Genomic DNA, 21,450 nt, shown 5'->3' on the forward strand with positions numbered 1-21,450 from the left:
TATATATATACATATACATATATATATATATATATATATATATATATATATATATATATATATATATATATATATATATATATATAATATTGCGTTATATGTACGTACGAGCTCCTGGAAACCACAGGAAATTCCTTTATGTTTGTGCACACTTGCCATTAGATTACAAAATAATATTAGGATAGCATAGTGAATTTAAGTCTGCATGTTCCTCTTTTTTTATATAGACTGCATGGCTACCATAAAACTACTGTATAACTGCATTAAAAAATGGTCATTTTTAAAAAATCACATCAAATATTCAGAACAAAGTTTCATTTTTATTTACATATTTAATTACACACACACACCACCATTCAATACACATAAACAGGTTTATTTGTGCAGTTCTTTCACTCTTGACAGAAATTGCACTTGTGTAATTTACATATAGTTTGGCAACCATTCGATATCTACAATCATTGTTGTATAAAAAGAAAAAAATAAACATCAGCACAAACATAGAAAAGTTAGACATATTTGTTCAAACACACTCAGAAATTTACATTCAAGCATGACAATCAACATCAAGCCAAATTAAATTGAGATTTTGTTTGTAATGGGATCAATGACTAAATTAAATAATAGAAACGTAATTCTCACACTTATTGACATTTGCCCTGTATGAATGATCAATCTGGCACATAATGATATGAATTATAAATAAAAACCTGAATCTTCCATTCAATTTTAATAGGGTGTTTGTTGCTTTTCTCTTTTAAAAGCATGAGCAAAGCCATACCACTCCTCATCTTTCTTTTCCATTAAATTCCTGAATTGTAAATTACATTTAAATATGTCAACTACACGAATGAAGTAATGACAGCACTGTTTATTCTGATATTTCTGGGAAGCCTTAGAGTCGGTTAACTAAACAATATTTTCATTGGATGGATGTTAAAACAAAAATAAATATATATATATTTTTAAAAATGAACAAAATAGGGACAATATTTTCAAGAGTGCACATGAAGACAAAAGAATACAGACACACTGACTAAATGCTATCATGTCCATGTGGAGTTATTATTAAATGTTTCACCAAATCCCCAGAAATGTCAGACAGAAGAGAAATGGGAAGGCAGTAAATGGGCATGAGTTTGTCTGCTTTGTATCGAACAAGTCATGAATTATGTGCAATAGTGAGAAATTGCTTAAATGTAAATCTACATTTAGTATGTTCGAAACCCTCTTTGACAAAAAATATCCCACAGTCTGAGAGGTTTAATGCTATTGTTACACATACTTGCACGAAATACCTTAATTAGATGAATAACGGCATATATGTAAAATATTCGGGCCATTTCACTTGCTGTATGACAGCAGTCTGTTATTCATAACAAATTTGTAAATGAAGCCAATGAGGAGATCAGATTCCGGACTTTGACACGGGTCCACAGAAAAAAGGGGAACAAAATTCCATTTGCACTACAAAATCGTCATCCTCACAACTGCAGCGACCATGCAACCTCTAATGTAACAAGGCACAGTGTTTCAAAATCCTGTTGATATGGATTCTAGCTGTTCAATTTTCTTTATAAAGGGTAGAGGACCAGTATTATGCGGACCCAGAAAACTAAGCAGGCTGGTTGAGAGCAGTGGTTAGTTGCATACACAAAGGTGCAAAACACTTGTCCGATTTCAACTGGGCATTAAAGTGCATCCTGCTGTGGTTCTCATGATTTCGATGGTTTGGACAATAATGCTGCTGGCCGTTGAGAGCCCTCTTCTGGCCCTGCAGGCAGTGGACAGACTCAGAGGATGAGAAGGTCTTAAAGTTTGTTGGTGTATAGCGTATCCTCGTCACTTTCACTCTCATCTTGAAATTCGTGGCTTAGGAGAGACTTTTTGGAGCCCATAGACATGAGGCGGATCTCATCATCATAGTCGTCCCGGTGCTGCCGTAGCCGATGGAATCCGTCCTTTTGTCTGTTTGACTTGGCTGAGCAGACACACCAGATGATGCAGGCTGTCACGACCAGGGCCGTCATTGCGGCAGCTGCGGAATTGAGTAATGAAAAAGACAGCCATTGAAAATTTGCATTGTAATGTAGTATTTTAAAAAATGGCCTCTTGCCATGAGCGATTTGATCTGCCTACCTGCACTTGCCACTACTAATTCTCTTGGAAGGCCAAATATATCGTTCTCCATGTCAAACTCAATAATGATGGAACTTGCTGCTTCAAAAGGTGACACAGACACCTGAAAAGACCAACAGGAACAGTGGAAAAAATGTATGCATAGATAGCGTTTCTCATTTAAAATGTATATATTTTAAACCATCTTCATTAACAAAATTGGATAATAATATACAATTCAGTGTAAATGAAACTAAAATGTTCTGTATTACAAATATATATAAAATAATAAAATAAAATGTATGGTATATCATTTCAATTAAACCCTCTCCATCATTATAATGCATTGTTTGGTTAATTATGGTTAATTGGTTAATTTTGGTAAACTATGTATACAGTATATATACTATATATAAAATACACACACAAAAACCCCAGAAACAAAACAAAAAAAACATATGGCAAAACAAAAGCAAAAAAAAACAACCCAAACCAAACACAACCAACACCAAAAAAAAAAACACCAAACCACAACAAAATCAAACTCACCTTCTGGGATTGCTGCTGGTAGCCGTCAGCCACTGCTTCAATGTTGTGTAAGCCAGGGGACAGAATAGCGTGGAAAAATCCTCCCTCACCGCTGAAGACTCGAACACCACCATTCAATACGATTATAGCACCCACGATAGGCTTACCGTTCTTATCCTTGACCACTCCACGAACCCCTTTGTGTACCTAGAACAGAAGAACCAACTTCAGCAGGGACGAGCTGAGATTCAGTGGAGGGCGATGAACAGAGAGGACAACAGACTGACCTCAACCAGCATGCTCAGAAGAGACTTCCTGTTCTCGGCCCAAAGCGTGGGCAGCAGTTCAGCTTGTGGAAACAGGCAGCAGCTGGTGTAGACTGTGATCTCAGGACAGTGACCAAAGTCCACACTGAAGTCCTGCAACATGGAGAAAAAATAATCAGTTGAGGAAATTACTGAGGAATTAAGATTTTAAAAATGACTGTCAACTTGTTAGTAATGACCAAAAAATGGGTTTCTAGTCTGTTCAGATTGGATTGCGGAGAGCAGTGAAAAAGGCAATGCTAAAAGCCAGAAAAAAAAAATTTAGATTAGAAAAACGCTTCCTCTATCTTTTGTTATCCAGATCTGCGTGTCCCATCAAAGTTTATGGTATTTCTGCACAAATTCATTGGTCACTTGGTAGAAGCAAGCCAAATCAAACAGATACCTACACAGTTTAGTTTTGTTCAGAATTTAACCTGTCTTCCATTCAAAATTGTGGGGTCAATAAGATTTTTAATAAAATGCGTTTGTGCTAAATACAGTAAATACTTTTATAAGGTAACAAAATATTAAAATGTTTAAATAAATGCTGTTCTTTTGAACTTTACATTCATCAAATAATCATGATTTCCACAAAAATATTAAACAGCACAACATGGATAATAAATGTTTCGCTTCAAATCAGCATATTAGAATGATTTCTGAACGATCATGTGACACTAAAGACTGGAGCAATGATGCGGAAAATTCAGCTTTGCAATCACAGTACTCAATTACATTTTAAAATATTTTGATATAGAAAACATTTATTTAGAATTGCAATATTGCAGTTTTTACTGCATTTGATCAAATAAATGCAGCATTACATAAGAGACTACTTTTAAAAACATTTAAAAATGTTACTAACCCCAATGTTTTGAATGGTAGTCTATGCAAATTAAGAGATAATCCAGAAAACTAGGACAAATATGGTTTGTGAAGACCACAGCTTTTATGTGGTGAATTATTGGCTGATGAGAATAAAATGACATTTTAATAATTGTTAATAACTGCATATTGTTATAACAGTTCATAATAATACATTTTAAATGTAAACCTTACAATTTTTAAAGAACTTTTTATTTTGTATAATCAACAGTTTTAGTACATTGCTGGGTTGTTAAGCAAAACCAGTTGACTCCACTCCAAGGGGGTTTCAGTGATCTGATCTGCCCTGTTAGTGTTCAGTTTGTAAACTACCTTCATGCTCCCCATGTGACTGTGCCACTCTGCTGCTCGAAGGACACCATCAGGAATGTTGCCCACTGGGGGAGACAGGGAGAAAGATAGAAATAATTTATAACAAACCTAAAAATGGTTCCTCTACCTATAAATTTAACAGAGCATAGACTCTGAAGACTCAGAGACTTTTTCTTGTTACTGAAATGATAAACCGTTGTTTTAAAAAATTGAAGTATGAAAGGAAATCAGCATACGTTGACTGCTGTTTGGACACCCAGTATTGCCCAAGTGCATCGTAGGATGATGGTTTGCATACACAGTAGCCAAATATCTCAGCGTATCATCATTTTCCACTGTAATTTAGAAGCAAGGGGAAAATAAATAAATAAATAAACGAATCAGAACAACAAATGTGTAATTCCATAAAGCAGAGGATGAGTCAAAACATACCAGATTGCACTGGTTTGTCATATGGGTAGGTGACCAAAACAGAGCCTCCATCCAGAGCCACAGAAAGAGTGAAGCCCCTTTCCTGTATCAGATCCATCACAGCGCGTGTCTCTGGCTGAGGCTCTGCAGCACGCTGAGATGCATTACCTACAGAATGACACACAGTCAGCTGTCATGTACACTAAGCAGTGGACTGTTGTCATTGACACACACATTAGTGAAATGTGATGTATAATTTGAATGCCATCCCACCGAAGAAGTCACTGTCAAGGTCCTTGCCGTGAACATTGGTCATGCCAACAGTGGAGGTGCAGTCTTTCTCTTTCGCCAGCTCACGTCCATCTGGGTTGATGCTGGGCAGGATAACAATTCTGGTCTCATTTATGAGCTAAAGAAAGGAGAGAGAGAGAGAGAGAGAGAAAGAGAGAGAGAGAGAGAGAGACAGACAGACATGTTAGGTACAGATTAATGTTCATGAACGTACATTCAAAGGATTACTCAGTTTGGTTTATTTCATATGTTTCATTAAAAATGACTATTTCATTGATAAAAAATGAAAGCTTTTAAAGTAATATCCTGTGATAATCAATGCCACCAATGCTGTCGATAAGCACAAAACATGAATTTGACTTGTACTTGGGGTGAAATCTACTTTAAATGAGACTTGGAAGTCTATAGGGTATAGGCACTGTATATGCGTTTCTTTGTTTTGTATCATATTTGATACATCAGGCTTACTGTATATGGCTCATGTACTGTAGTATGATATAACAGAATATGGAGCATCAAACACCTCAATATTATAAAGTAAGATGACACTCTGATAGCTTGTGATGTAAATGAATGAGATCTTTATAACAGTATAGCAGACTTGTCACTCTATACCTCTTAGTAAGATATTTAAATGCTTAGTTTTATAATCAGAGCGGTGTCGTTTTTTTATTGTGGGTGGCGGAATATATAATTAAATCAAATACAAGATATTCTTACGTTTACAGGATTTTACAGGAAAAAGACAGGTGTACCATGACTTGAAAAGAGATGAAGTTTTTTTAATTATACTAAAAGGCCTTTTACTTGCTAAAAAGTATGAATGACTAATCAGGTGATAGAAGGCTTGTATTAGTTATGTGGTTTTAGAGATTTGTGTATCAAACATAATAGAGATAGTTTAAAAACATAAACTTTTATAGATAGTTTAATTTTTATTTAACCCTTAAATAGTGCCTTTTTTTGCCCAGTGGAACTGAGGCGATCATTTAAACTGCTTTCTTCATCCCAGGGTACGTTTCCCAAAAGCATAGTTAGTCAACTATGGTCGCAAGTTCTGCTGAATTGTGTTGGTAGCGACGGAACTTGCGACTATAGTTGGCTTTGGGAAACACACCCCTGGTTAGGATCCTCTGATCATACTGTGACCATCAAGGGTGTCACTGTTGCACTAGAAAAGCAACTCACCTTGGTGATGGCTGCGTTCTTGCCGTAGTTTATACAGAGACTGGCAGCAAACTCCAGGAGCAGCTCTGTTCCCACTGGGGCGTTACCATGGATACCTGCCACAAACCGGATCTTGGGCTCAGATGGTTCTTGGACTTTAGGGTTGTTGGAGATCTCCAGAGCCCATATAGTTCTGAACTCCACACTTTGACCAAGACTTCATAGGGGGGAAACATATTTATCACATCACTGCTATTGTTTGACTTTAAAAATAGTTTTACTACAGTTACATATTTTAATCCATTATAAACCATTATAAACTGACACAAACTGTTAAAAAACTAAATGCTGAAATTACCATTGGACCTACAATACCATTCAAAAGTATATGGTTGGTAAGCTTTTATAAAAAATACGTCTCTAATGCTCATCAAGGATGCATTTTTTTATCGAAAAACAGTAAAAACCTTTAATATTTAAAATAACTGCTTTCTATTTTAATATTCTTTCTTTATTTAATTTATTCCTGTGATGGTAAAGCTGAATTTTCAGCATCAGTCTTCAGTGTCACATGATCCTTCAAAAATCATTCTTTTTTTTGATGCTCAAGAAACATTTCTTAATATTGTCAGTTGAAAACTGTTGAGCTGCTTAGCATTTTTGTGAAAACCATGATACATTTTTTCAGGATTTTTAGATGAAAGTTAAAAAGAATAGCATTTATTTTAAATATTATATTTTTGTAACAACATAAAAGTTTTACTGTCACTTTTTATCTATTAAATGCTGAATAAAATATGAATTTTTCACACACACACACAAAAAAAAAAAAAACATAAAAAAAAAAAAAGACTGACCCCAAACTATTGAACGGTACTCTTCTCTGGTCATTTATTTAAACTTTGTGACCTTGGTTCTTGGTTCAGCACAAACTATCATTTTCAAAAATAACTTCTGGGACTTAGCTACAGCGAGACGAATAATACAGTAACTTCATTGTATACTGAATGCAGAGACATTAATCTCCCTCATTCCGAAAGTTATTTTCGCCCTTCGGGGTTTATGATCACAGAAACACACAGGATTCGGTTCAGACTTGTCTGCAGAGATCAGATAAGCTGACTCATGCGTTTGTTAAATTTAACAGGTGTTCTCTGATGGAAAGGCATGGCACACGTGTGTGAGTAACAGGTCTCCAGAGAACCTTAAACTGTGTTTAAGGTCTCTCATGATCACAGAGTTTGTTAACATTGAATCCAACGTGCCAAACGTTAGTGAGATGCATTTAGAGAGCTGTACCTGTGGAGTGAGGTAATATCCGGGAAGTTCAGGGTGAGGCCGCGCAGGAACTCAGAAACTTCGCTGTACCGTCGATAACGGAAGCTGCTCTGGGTGGGAGTGTCCTTGATCAGCTTGTCCAGACCGGATTCTCCTGACAGCAGCTTGATAAGGCTTTGGAACTCCTTCACACTGGGATCCAGAATTGGGGTTGTGTCTCCTGTAGTGTCTCCATTTGCGTAACTGTGAATCCTGGTCAATGTGAAATTAACAATCACCACTCCTTCCTTAGGCACGTTGACTTGGGTGCTAACTGAGGAGTAGCTAAAAAGATGGAAGAGAAAGTGTCAGTAATTTACAGTCTTGGGTATAAACACCCATGAGGCTCAATAACTCTTTAGGGCTGTTAAAGAAAAATGTCAATACATTTTTTTTTAAACATACATAAATACACAGAGACACATAAAATGAATATTTGTCTAAACTATTAGTAAATAATTGCATATCAACATTTGGCGATTCAAACTGCTCATTCGACTCACTGATTCATAATGCTTCGAAGCTTCATGAGGTCGTGTTTTGAAATCGTCATCACTACATAAGTCGTTATTTAGGGTTTTTTTGCGCACAAAAACTATTCTCGCCGATTCATAAAGTTTATTTAGAACCACTGTAGTGAGATGGACTTTGTAACGACGTCTTTAGTACCTTTTAAGGGTCTTGAGAGTGAACCGTGCATTGTGCCAATGGAGGCCTTTCAGAGCCATCAGATTTCAACTAAAATATCTTAATTTGTGTTCCGAAGACGAACTGAGGTCTTACGGGTGTCGAACGACATGAGGGCAAGTAATTAATGACAGAATTTTAATTTTTGGGTGAACTAACCCTTTAAGACAATATAGTTACCGTATTATAATTACAAATATTTTTGTTGTTTATATCTGTATCACTAAACAAAAGCAGAACAAAACATATTTATAGCCTCTGTACGCTTCCATATGTTTGGTGGAATTCAATTTTTTTTTAGTTTGGTGGCACTATTAGAGCAGAAAATTCATGAAAATACCCTTGGGCAGAGACATTCAGAAGGTATTTTCCTGGGACAAGTAAGCGCCAGTAGTCTCCTGCAGTGTTGGATGTGATGGAGTGATTGATTGTGTCCACAATGATGGTCGCATTGGGGATGCCAGATCCATCTTTGCTGTCGATCACCATTCCTTTTATCCCCCGGTGGACCTGGACATCCAACAAATAATTTTATATGGTGTGTAGCAGAATAGAGGTGAAAAAAAAGAAATGAGAAAGAAACAACTAGACTGTTGACCTGATGGATGAACTGCAGAAGTGATTTGCGATTTTGTTCCCAGTACTTTGGCAGGTCTGCCGCTGGTGGGTATTTGTAACAGCCCAGTTCAATGGTCACCTCAAAGCAGTTAGTGTTGACGTAGTTCCAATCCTGCATCCCTCCTGAGGGAAAAGCACATAATGCACATTTATAGTTTCCTTTTCTGGTTATTCATTTTTCCCCCCACAAGCTAGTGCTCACCGTGGACGTTGTACCATGCAGCACCATTGGTGATGCCATCTTGAAAGTATTCTCCGTACGAATTCAGCTCCTTACAGGGGTGACCATCATGCATTTGATAGTTTTCCTGAAAGAAAAGATGGTTTTACTGGCCATTGATTTATCTTTAAATGATTAAATATTCTTAGCGTGATTTGTTTTTACAGAAAACAGAAAGCCAGATATTCACCTGAGAGTAAGCAAGAGCCAACACCCTAAATACGTCATCATCTGAGGACCTGCTGTATCCGATAACATCCTCTAGATTATCGTCAAATGGATAGTTCACCACCAAAGAGCCTGAAAGAGATTTATCTAAAGGTTATCCGCCTGTGTTTAGCCTGCTTCCAATCAAACAGAACCATTAGAAATTAGGACCTACCTCCATGAAGGTTGGCAGACAATACAAACGGGTAGCTCTTTGCCCAGTTCATAACAGCAATGGTCTCTGGCTGTCTGGGATCTGTGATAAGGTTGAACCGGTCAGGAAAGTTACGGTTCAGGTCATAGTTGTTAGTGTTGTTACGTCCCTGGATGCCGCCGATATCTCCTGCACAAAAGACAATGTTTTCACTATGTGGCCATCTTCCTGCAGCTAGTATGCTGCTCCAACAAAGACAGAATTTTTTATAATAATACAAATAATAAATGTATTGATAATAATGATAATAAATCATTATTATTACTGAAACATGTTGCCATTATGTTCCCGTAGTTATTATGCTGCTTCCACACAGACAGAAACAAACAATAATAATAAAATAATAATACATTTATTATTTGTATTTCTGTGTGGGAGAAACATTATATAAATAATAATAATAATAATGTTATTATTATTCCATGTTATTATTCAACACAGTTTAAGGCTAACTATGTCTATATATTATAATATTGGTAAAAATTGGAATGATAAACAAAGAGATGCATTTAACTCTTTCCCCAAAAGCGTTTTTTTTTTTTTAAAGTTGCCAACCACCACCAGTATTTTTGATAATTTTCACAAATTTTCATGGGCCCCAGAATATTTTGTAGTATGAATATCTGAACATGCAATATATAAAAATAACTAACAGACCTTCTGCTTTTAAACAAACAAAAACTTCATGCATTCTTTTTTTATCAACACTTGAATGTGGCTAAGTTTCATAAACAAAGCAAAATTGACGAAAAAAGCTTTTGTCAAAGACTACATCCAGATCGGATTTAGAATGATGATCAAAACACAGATGGAGTAGATCGAGTCCATCAACACCCCTAATACTTTCACAGACCTATAGCTTGTCCTGGGTCAACATTTAATTCAGTAACATTAGACAGTTTTAATTTATATGCCGTTTAATGTTGACAATCACGTTACTTTACATATGCGTCTGCTTACATATGCTATCGCTTGTTTGTGCTTCTTTTCCCCTGTGTTTTTATTAGGGCTGCAGCCATCGATTCTTTTTGTAATCGATTAATCTGGCACTTAATTGGTCGATTAATCGAAGAAAAAACAATTGTGTGTGTTTTTAAACAACCAAAACAAATAATTCATAACGAAAATGAAGAGGAAAAGCAATTTAATTCATTAATATGCACAACAGGTTTCATGCTGTAATCTAGCACTGACATCAAAGTAAATATCTGTTTTATGTAGATTTCTACACCTGCAGCATTTACCATTAGGCTACTAACAAATAATATATAATTTCTGGGGTGAGCCTATTTGCTATGGTAACCTAGCAACCTGTGTGTGTGTGTGTGTGCACGTGCAAACGTGCCGTGCATGAGGAAGAATGACGCCCCAGTCAGACCAGTTGCTTCATTGCAGTTTGGTACAGCAGAAATACATACATTCATTTTCAATAGTACGCTGCATTTGGCTTGCATCACTTGAATTGCGGTGCATTTTAGGTGAAGCATCCGTTCTAAAAATCGCATCACAACATCACGTCCCGGTGTATACAGTGAATGCATGCTGAAATTATTGTTGCGTGGCTACATAAAAGTTTAAGCATATGTGATGCATTGCCGCGATTGGTCTGACTGGCGCGTGAGAGAGACGAGTGTGTGTGTGTGTGTCTGTGTGTGTGAAGAGGTTCTTTTTTTTAGGCTATACTCTCTTGCAATTGAACGTGAATACGTTTACTACTTAAAAACATCAAAGCTAAACATCATATCTAGTCAAACCGCATCACGACATCGCTACAAATACAGTATGGGATTAAAATCAGCGAACATCAATGTATAGGCTTAGGCTACGTTACCATTGAAGTCGCACTGCTGTGGAATGCCAGGTCTACTTTGCAGTAGACACATTGCACCTTGTTCTCTTCTTTTTTAAGAATGTAATGATCCCAAACTTTAGACATTCTCTGCCGTTTATGGAAATCTTTACTCTCCGCCATCGCGCCAACTAAATTCAAAATGTATCACCCGCTATGGTGTGCTTCCTGAACATTGAACAACGGTCTGTGTGAATCAGATCCCTGCGCGTATAGTGCACATCATGGGAATTTAACGAGGCTTTGAGGCAGAATTTTTGCCTCGAAGAATTTTGTAATCGAGTTAATCGAGTAACTCGATGAATCGTTTCAGCCCTAGTTTTTATCCAGAGATTCTGTATTCTTTCAGAAGATGTGTCATAGCGCCATATGACAGTGAAAACTCAGAAGGCAAGACATTTTCGTCAGTGGCAATGAAACGTTGTCTCATAAATGACTGAAATTTCCGTCAATGACGAGGAAAGAGTTAACAGAAAGTACACCATAACACAAATGAAACCGTGTACAATGAACAGTTTTTCAGAGTTGACCTTACCCTCTTGGGACATTTCGTATCCATCTGGGTTCATTGAAGGCATGATGTGGATACGTGTGGAGTTGATGAGCTGGGTGACCTCAGGGTCAGTGCCATAGTTGCGACACAGGTACTCGATGAGGTTGAGGAGCAATTCACGACCAACCACCTCATTGCCGTGCATGTTACCGATATACTTAAACTCTGGTTCACCTGGTAAGGAAAGACAGGGGGTCAGTTCATTTTAGTAGCTGTTTGAGCTCCTTCTTCTAAAGATGCGTGTTAATTACAATTATATAAAACTGGATGGGAAGTACCTAACTCATGGACACCAGGATTGTTGGAGATCTCCATGACCCACAGGAGACGCTCCTGCACAGACTTGCCAATGGAATACAGCCGTGTGATGGAGCTGTACTCAGAGCTGAATTTCTTCAGGAACAGCTCCATGTCATTGTAGTGGTGATGGCGGAAGTCCTGGGGCTGGACCGTAACCCAGGAGCCCAGCTTTTCATCTATTTTTGCTTTGCTGATGCTGGTACTGCTGCTGTCTGTGCTGTCGCTGTCCACAGAGGTGTCAGTGGGGGACACTGGCATTGAGGGGGAGGTCGGATTCTCATCAGTCACAGCCAAAAGGGTGATGTTCAGCTCAGTTGCTTTTCCCTCATTCACCTCCACCCCAGGCACGTACTTGGGAATGTACCTACATAAACACAAAGATCGACATAAAACACACAGAAAGAAATCTTAAACATGAAGGAGTATCACAACCTATTGTTATAAAAAAACAAATAAAAGCCATTAGTAGGGTTGGGTATTCATGCTGATTCACAAGCTCTTGATTTGATTCTATTTCAATACATTTGAAATCAACTGAAATCAGTTATAATGTCCATTTTGTTTACATGTTAAAGAAATTCCCTTTCTGCTAATACTGTAAATTATACAAGGCAATGTTTCATTAAAAGACTTTCTAGAGAAATTTGTTTTTGATTTGTTTTGACTACGAGTCATTTGCTTATGAATTTGACTACCAACCTTAGTTCAAAGGATTGTACTGGTGTTTAAACAAAAACCTTTGAAAGTTGTCAAATTTACATGATCTAGGGCCTTTATACTGTGCGTGACAGTAAATTTATCCCATACAGCCATTGTGTTAAATTCAATTTGCCGTCAAACCTGACTAAGGTCTATTGGTCATGCATTGTTTGATTCACTAAAAAATAACTGGTTCATAAGAGTCGTTTGTTCGTGAATCAGACTACACTGATTGCTTTTGATTCACTAAAAAGAATATGCTAATAAGAATAATTTGCGTGTGAATCTGACTACACTTGTCATGTTGTATGTTTTTATTCACTAAAAAGAACCAGTTCATACAAGTAATTTGTTTCTGAATTAGACTACACTGGTTGCGTTGCAAATATGATTTGTTTTATAAATTAACAACAGGGCCGAAACTATGCAGTTTAGCAGAAAACAGTGATATCTGCAGAACAGGCAATGCTGTACAAATAGATTTTAATAAAATATATTTTTTAAGATATCAATATTGGGATTTAGATGCTAGAATAGAATGTAAATTCAATCATTTTACCCAGCCCTAGCCACCGGATTTATGAAGACTACTGATCAAGGGATATTCCTCTGAATACTAAATGCGTATGTACAGTTTTCCTCATTCCATACTTACCCCGGGGCTACAGCTGTGATGTTGTAGGTGCCGGGCAGCAGCAGGCGATAGTAGTCACCAAAGCGCGCAGTGCTCACATTGTGGTTGATGCCTGCCACCATTATCACAGCATCTGCAAGAGGGGCTTGATTCCTGGCAGCTCTCACAAAGCCACGCAACCCAATATGAGTCTGTACACATACACAACAAGGCAGAAACTCTGAAAACAAAGCCACACTGACATTCTTGTAGGGCTCATTAAAAACTCGCCATGCGTGTCGTTGTTTGCACATCAACTTCTCCTACCATCTCCATGTAAGCCAGCAGGGCCTCCCGATTGTTGTCCCATTCTGTTCTGAGTTGAGATGAGGGTGGGTACTTGCAGCAGCTGAGCTCCATAGTGATTTCCAAACAGCTCCCCTTCAGGTAATTGTAATCCTGCATACCCCCTAATGAAAAAAATAAGGACAAGCTGTGTACCAAAGGCATGGGATGAATTGACATAGTGGGATTGTCACTGCTTAAACTGTAAGTCTGCAAACACAAGGAACATCTCAAGACAAAGAGTCTTTCAAAAGGTGTAATGTCAAGAATGTTTGACCAGTTGCTAAACGTTAGGAGCATGTAATAAATGTAGGGGGTAGGAAATCATTCATGTTAGCTAACCTACTTTTATATCCTTGAAAAGAGAAAAAAAACCTCCAACTTATTTTAAGATTGATTTCAGAGAATAAAGAGTTGACAGATATGGGTTGGAAACACATATAGGTTATATCTGTCTAGGTAGAACACACTGTCATCCAAAGTGTGACGACTCCCTTAGATACCAAACCTATGTATATGTGCTGATTTTAAGATAAAGTGTTAAAGTGTCATTTATTCCTGTGATGGCAAAGCTGAATTTTCAGCATCATTACTCCAGTCTTTAGTGTCACTGACTTTATCCTTCAGAAATCATTCCAATATGCTGATTTGCTCAAGTAAAACATTTCGGTAACACTTTACAATAAGAGTTTGTTTGTTAACATTAGTTAAAATGGACTACAAATTAAAGGGTTAGTTCACACAAAAATGAACATTTTGTCATTAATTACTTACCCTCATGTTGTTGGACACCCGTAAGACCTCCGTTCATCTTCGGAACACAAATGAAGATATTTTAGTTGAAATCTGATGGCTCTGAAAGGCCTCCATTGGCACAATGCACTTTACACTCCCAAGACCCATAAAAGGTACTAAAGACGTCGTTACAGAGTCCATCTCACTACAGTGGTTCTACAATAACTTTATGAAGTGACGAGAATAGTTTTTGTGCGCAAAAAAAACCTAAATAAAGACTTATGTAGTGATGACGGATTTCAAAACACAGCATCATGAAGCTTCGAAGCGTTATGAATCAGTGAGTCGATTCAGCGGTTTGGATCGCCAAAGTCACGTGATTTCAGCAGTTTGATACGCGATCCGAATCATGATTCGACTCACTGATTCATAACGCTTCGAAGCTTCATGATGCTGTGTTTTGAAATCGGTCATCACTATATAAGTCGTTATTTAGGTTTTTTTTGTGCAAAAAAACTATTCTCGTCGCTTTATAAAGTTATTGTAGAACCACTGTAGTGAGATGGACTCTGTAACGACGTCTTTAGTACCTTTTAAGGGTCTTTAGAGTGTAAAGAACATTGTGCCAATGGAGGCCTTTCTGAGCCATCAGCTTCCAACTAAAATATCTTCATTTGTGTTCCGAAGATGAACGGAGGTCTTACGGGTGTCGAACAACATGAGGGTAAGTAATTAATGACAAAATTTTCATTTTTGGGTGAACTAACCCTTTAACAATTCTTCTACAGCATTTATTAAATTCATTAATTTCAAAATTTACTAATACATTATTCAAATCAAAAGTTGCATTTGTTAACATTAGTTAATGAACTATTATGAACAAACAATGAACAGTTGTATTATTTATTTTATTGCATTGCTCATTATTAGTTAATGTTAGAAATACATTAACTAATGTTAGCAAATGAGACCTTACTGTAAAGTGTTACCCAAATTAAAACATTTGGGCTGCTTAATATTTTTGTGGAAACCATGATGCATATTTCAGGATGCTTTGATTAATAGACAGTTCAAAAGAATAGCATTTATTTGAAATATAAATATTTTGTAACATTATGAATGTCTTTACGGTCACTTTTGTTCAATTTAATATGTCCTTGCTAAATAAGTATTGTTTAAAAAAAATCTTTCAACCTTTTAAACAATAGTGTACATTAGGTCTTAATGTAACTTCGTAACCATTTAATGCAGATACATGGATGGGTCAAAAAGATGAATGTGCTTTAAATAGTACCATGGCATAGGTAACACCAAAAGTTATGGGTTCAATTCCCAGGGATAAAACATACAACATTAAAGCACTGTCGCTGTGGACAAAAGCATCTGCTAAATGTATAAATGCATAAATGAAGACTCATTTCTACGTGTCACACAGAACAGGATCAGAGGAAGCACATAATTTGTAATCTCTCACTAAAGGAGCAGATCAAACCATCAACATTCAACAAAATCAGCAGAACACAGGACAAACTAATGGCAACTCAAGCTGGCAATAAACACTACACAGATACAGTATATCTGCATGTTTTTTAAACACTAGAAAAAAATCTTGATTGTGAAAGAAAGACGTGGACTTCTGCTCTTTGCAGAATTGACTTTCGCAGATACAAATGCAATAGTAAGAGATAAAGCTGAGCTCATGCAATGTCATTTCAAAGTAAAATGTCAGTCCACTAGCCAATCATGGCAACGCCCTGGGCAGCTATTTCCAGTTGGTGAGCATAATTTCACCAAGTGCAACATGTTCCTGGATAAACATCCTGGATGAACATCTTTGGAACAACATTGTAATCAACCAATCAGATTTGAGGGACAAGTTTAGGCTTAAAATCAGGGTTAGGTGCTTCTACATCAGTGTTATTCATCTATCATTTCCCTCAGATTTTAGGGAAAAGTTATGGGCAGGGTTTGGTTCAGGGGTAGGGATAGGGTTAGGACTACATTTTAGGACAGGAATGTTGTTCCAGGATCAACAAAATATGTTGCTCTTGGCATCACAGTAACCATTTCCAGTCAGACAAATTCAGAGGAAAGACCAAAAATTCCTAAATTGCTTGCAAAGTTAATCTTTCAGTAAGATAACAACACATTACCTTAAAACTGTATTTTTCAAATCAGTCCAACTAATTCATGCAGACTAGAGCAGGCATTCTCAACCCTGGTCCTCGAGGCCCACTGTCCTGCAGAGTTTAGCTCCAACCTTGATCAAACACACCTGAAACGGCTAATTAAGCTCTTCAGGATTACTAGAAAGCTAAAGGCAGGCGAGTTTGATCAAGGTTGGAGCTAAACTCTGTAGGACAGTGGGCCTCGAGGACCAGGGTTGAGAACCCCTGGTCTAGAGCAAGCCTAACGTTGTCTAACAAGGCAATTGACAATTGAAGTGAGTGAGGTCAGATGTCTCTGCCCCATGTTTCCTGTTTTTCAATAATATGTGACGCTGTATGCTACCAGTCTAGCATGCGTTTAAAGAAAGTGTCAGAAGTCCAGATCCTCTATTTGTCAGCATACATCCTTATTAACAGTTCTCCTGACTTCAACAGTTACACAGAAAACAAACATATGTGGGGGCTTCCTGATTAGTCCCAGAAGAGAGATCCTGTTTAAGCATATAATTATTTGTAAACACGACTAAGAAAATAACTTTCTTAGTAAAATGTGCCGCAGTGTCATAATAAATTGCAAGAACCATCCTTCACTCTGGGCTACTAAACTGCGTATTAATGTTGCTAAAGTCCTATGTTTGAAGCATCTTATGGAACAGGGCTAACCTTATGTTTCTGTTACCCTAACCCTGGGAACATGAGACCATTTGTCATGCGTTCATTATTTGCCATTCAAATCTGAGGAACATAGGACCCTGAGAAAAACTAGGAATGACTGCCTAGATCAAGCAGGAGTTTGTCATAAAACGATTGAATATTAACTTTAAAAACGCAGCTGGTGGTCAGTAGATCTTCAAACTGTGTTGGGTACAATCTCAGAAACAGCATTCAGGTCACTGAACACACTTTGAGACTGGTTTCTATGGTAGAATACCAGTTTCTAAGCAAAGAGAAAACAAAAAGACACAAAAAACCAACAACGTAAAGAGGAAAATTAGCGCCATACTAAACTCACATAACCCTTAGGCAGTGTTGTTATCAAGTAAAACTATTAAAAATTGTTTCTCTTTTATTGAAATAAAATGAAATATAAATATTAGATGAAAAACTTAAAACTTGAAGAAAAAAAAAAGAACAAAAGTTATCTGCACACGGATTGGATAGACCTACAACCAATCAGAGCAACGGAGTAAGTGACACGTTGAGCGACTAAATATACACCATCGTATAAAGCCCGCCCTGACAATTCGATTGGTCTGAACAGCTCTGGTTCGAGCATAATTGCTCCACAACGGATCAAGTCCAGACCAACCTTCCCTACCTCAAATGTTGTGGGCGGGGCTAAAATTTGGCTGGCATCCAGGCTTGTGATCACCTTATGACTTCCCTGTCAAAGGCACCAGTTAAATGTCATAAGGTCAAGCACACATCATTAAACAAACAACTAAAGATCAGGTGACATTTGCATGGGAATTATGCAATGTATATTTAATTTTGGGATCTATTATGTTGAAATTTCAGGCGGTTTTAATGGTCAGCAATTTGTGTCACCACCTCACACGATGACTTTCGGTCCAGACATTCGGGAGAGATTAGGGGTTCACACAGGAGGTTCTTCTTTCGTCACCAGCAACAAACAATATGCGACAGCTTCATAAAAGCACAGGAAATCACAGGCAAATGTAAGAAGTGTGATTTAATCACCATTAGACTGGTTGAGCAAGTCTTAGGGCACATCATGTATCTGACCTGCGAGCTTCAAGGAACATTGTGGATCAGATTTCTTCTGTTTGACAGTGATGGCTGAGAATATGGACTGCAGAGACTGAGGTTACAGACTTGTAAGGGAAGTAATCAGAGAACACCAGATGCTTACAGTCCAGGTTTTGGATTACTTGCTAGACTATTGTGTTTCTAATTAGTGCTGTTTGAGAACAAAGATTGCCCAAAAAACAAAGAAATATAATTTCCGGCATTCCTCAATTATAAACTTTCTTAAACAATAATGCAGCTACTATTAATGTCAATATTTGCAATACGTGACCAAATGGTTGGTTTACACAACTCATTATCATCCCTCCTAATAGGAAATATGTGAAGGAATGTTTTGAGTAAAGAAGGATGAGGGTGGAAACAAATAAAGACTGTTCCACTGAACTGAACACAAAGTATGAGAAATCACCCCCCCCCCCCCCACACACACACACACACACTTATGTTCTCACACTCAAAAAACAAACAGAATAATTCAAAACCAGTAATTTTTCAAGACCACTGAGTTAATTACTCATAAAGCTATAGCTCAGCGAGTGAAATTCAGATAAAGAGAACAAAGGAAAGGGGGAAGTTTTAAAGCATGGTTAGAGGATAAGTATTGCCAACATACCTGCCACATCATACCACTTTGCTCCATTTGTGATGCCATCCTGGAAGGTCTCACTTAAGTTTTCTTCACACTTCGGCTGCCCAGTTTTCATAACAGGGTTATTCTCTGCGTAAACGCGCGCCAAGTATCTGAAGAGAGCATCATCGGGTGATTTGCTATAGGTGCCCTCTACCTCATGGCCCGCAGAGTCATCATAAGGATAACTGGCCACCACTGTCCCACCATGCAGATTCCCAGAGAGCACAAATCTAGAAAAGACAATCAGAGAATATCAGATAAGTTATATTTAACTTATATTTAAGTTATATTATCTACTTCACATACACTGGATTAATACTTTACAGACATACATATTTGTTTATTATTCAGAAAAGTAAAAAAAAAAACATGAAGATCCGAATTAGAACATATACATTAATAAGTTGTTTGTGATTGCTGGACTCCATAAAGATTATTATTATTACTGTAAGTGGAATCTCATTAAAATCTTAATCATAAACAACTGGAAAAAGCAAGGAAATTGTTAACATTTTAAAGAATACATTTTCTTGTCTAATTCATGATTAAATAATTTATATGAATTACTTATTATTATCATGGTAACACTTTAAAATAATGTTTATTTGGTTAACATTGGATAACTTTAATACGTTATTCAAATCAAAATTGATATCTGCTAATATTATTTAATGGACTTGAGCTAACATGAACTAATAATAGACATTTAATAAATATTTGTATTATTGATATTAGGAACTATTATTCAATATAAATGTATTGTTAAGTGTTACCCTTGCTATTATTCAAATGTAATATTGTAGAGCTGAGCTCAATTGTCAATTATCAGACTCCTGCAAACCCCTGTTGGAAAGTCTAGCTTAAGATGGTAGCTGTGTTTTTGAAAAGGGCAGCAGGTTTTTAGTTAGTTTAAGATGGTCTTTCAGTCTTTCTAGCAGGTTTGTCACAAAGTTAGGTTCGGTTGGTGAATTGTCTTACTTGTTGTCCACGATCCACTTCATGACAGCAGCACCTTCAGGGATGTCTTCTGCATTCACGTGTACCTGTTCAAACTGGTCTGGGAAACTTCTGTTGAGGTCGATGTTTTTAGCATTATTCCGACCCTCATCTTTACCCGTACAATCGCCCTCCGTGGACTTCTCAAATCCATCAGGGTTCATGCTCGGCATGATATAAATATCGGTGCTGTCGACCAGCTCTGTGACCCGCTGGTCCTCTCCGTACTTCTCCAGCAGATCCTCCAGCAGGTAGATAAGAACCTGCCGGGACACGGTCTCGTCTCCGTGCATGTTGCCCACGTACTTGAATTTGGGTTTTCCTGGTACATCAACAGTGGGGTCCTTGGTGATTCTCATTACCCAAAGCTCCCTGTTCTCAACTGATTTGCCAATGCTGGTCAGATTTGCGATGTTTGCATATTTCTGGGCGAGACTTTTAAGAAGGTCGGTAAGTTCGTTGTAATTGTAGTATTTGTTGTAAGTCTCTGCCTCCTGCTCGCCGAGAGGAACTGAGTTGATGGAGCTGATATAAACAACAAGCAGCGATAAAACCAATAGCGGGCGTCTATGCGATGAACACAAGCTGTTTACCCTCTGTCCCGACATGTTTCCGACGGCACCTTGACGTATACATGAAATCCTATAAATTTGTCCGCCCGGAGTCAGGTCCTTTCTTTAGCCTGACGTCGGGGTATTTTTAGTAGGAACTTCCTGCAAACGCTGTGTCAAAAGGGTGGAGTTTCCATGACAGCCGGAGTAACGTTAACTGTTAGTTTCAAAATAAAAGTCACGACTACAAATTTACGCCGTTCTGCTGTAAATGAGAACATAAAGATGTCTGTATTTTTTTTTTATTACAAACTAGTAGATGTGTTTTTGAACCTTGTCTTGTCATTGGTTTTATTGATGGTCCAACATTGACTAGTTTATTATGTTTGTGTAAAATAGGTAATTTTTGGATTTATGAATGTTTTAAGGCAACAACTGTGACTGTTCTCTTTCAAAAAGACTTGAGAGGCAATTTAAAATTAAATTCAAAACATTTTTTAAATTCAAAACATGTAAAAAATTATTCAAGACCTGAAACCGGAGAGATTTCTTGTGTGCAAGGGCACCCTTTCCCTGCGTGGAGCAACAAGCCTAAACCCATTTGGGCCTCCTTGGATTCATATAGCAGTTTTCAACGGGTAACATGTAAACTGATACATTTCTTATTTTAATTTCTTCCCTTGACATCTCGTTTTTATTTAAGTAGGCTACAGACTTGTGGAATCTCAAAATCAATTCTGGGTACTTTTTTGACTCTTCTAGTTTTGATTAAAAAATCAAAAAGTATATATAAAAAAATTAATAAAAACTTTGACAACAAGCAGTTTTGTCATCATTATGGCAGCAGTAGATGGAAATAGATGGGCAACTTAGGTTTTCAAAGCTTTGTTTCAATACGAGTTTCCACAGATTAAAACTAAATTAAAAAAGAATTAACTTTTCCATTTTTAATAGTAG

The 21,450-nt window shown here is 37.2% G+C and overlaps 1 protein-coding gene across 1 annotated transcript; it reads right to left on the minus strand.

Annotated features, from left to right (window-relative positions):
* Window positions 1–302: 302 nt before the first annotated feature.
* cpda (carboxypeptidase D, a) lies at window positions 303–20,663 on the minus strand. Its single transcript, XM_079824274.1, has 21 exons — window positions 19,925–20,663; window positions 18,929–19,176; window positions 13,625–13,767; window positions 13,340–13,509; window positions 11,964–12,349; window positions 11,668–11,859; window positions 9,245–9,412; window positions 9,053–9,162; window positions 8,845–8,950; window positions 8,623–8,765; window positions 8,365–8,534; window positions 7,320–7,622; window positions 6,042–6,237; window positions 4,836–4,971; window positions 4,584–4,730; window positions 4,388–4,486; window positions 4,152–4,216; window positions 2,934–3,065; window positions 2,668–2,853; window positions 2,140–2,242; window positions 303–2,038 (listed from the first exon to the last, which is right to left on the minus strand). The coding sequence occupies exons 1-21, from the start codon at window positions 20,548–20,550 to the stop codon at window positions 1,812–1,814; spliced, it is 4,056 nt and encodes a 1,351-aa protein (XP_079680400.1). The 5' UTR covers window positions 20,551–20,663; the 3' UTR covers window positions 303–1,811.
* Between the last annotated feature and the right edge of the window lie 787 nt (window positions 20,664–21,450).

This window comes from Gobio gobio, assembly GCF_949357685.1.
Source record: "Gobio gobio genome assembly, chromosome: 8".
NCBI classification, from domain to species: Eukaryota; Metazoa; Chordata; class Actinopteri; order Cypriniformes; family Gobionidae; genus Gobio; species Gobio gobio.

Bases quoted from the DNA above. Each gene is read 5' to 3' on its own strand.
- cpda (XM_079824274.1), bottom strand. From the start codon at position 20,550: ATGTCGGGACAGAGGGTAAACAGCTTGTGTTCATCGCATAGACGCCCG. The intron at 11,860-11,963 runs GTACTTCCCATC...TTTCCTTACCAG, and splicing joins TCCTGGTGTCCATGAGTTAG to GTGAACCAGAGTTTAAGTAT. The intron at 4,972-6,041 runs GTGAGTTGCTTT...TCCTTTCTTTAG, and splicing joins AGAACGCAGCCATCACCAAG to CTCATAAATGAGACCAGAAT.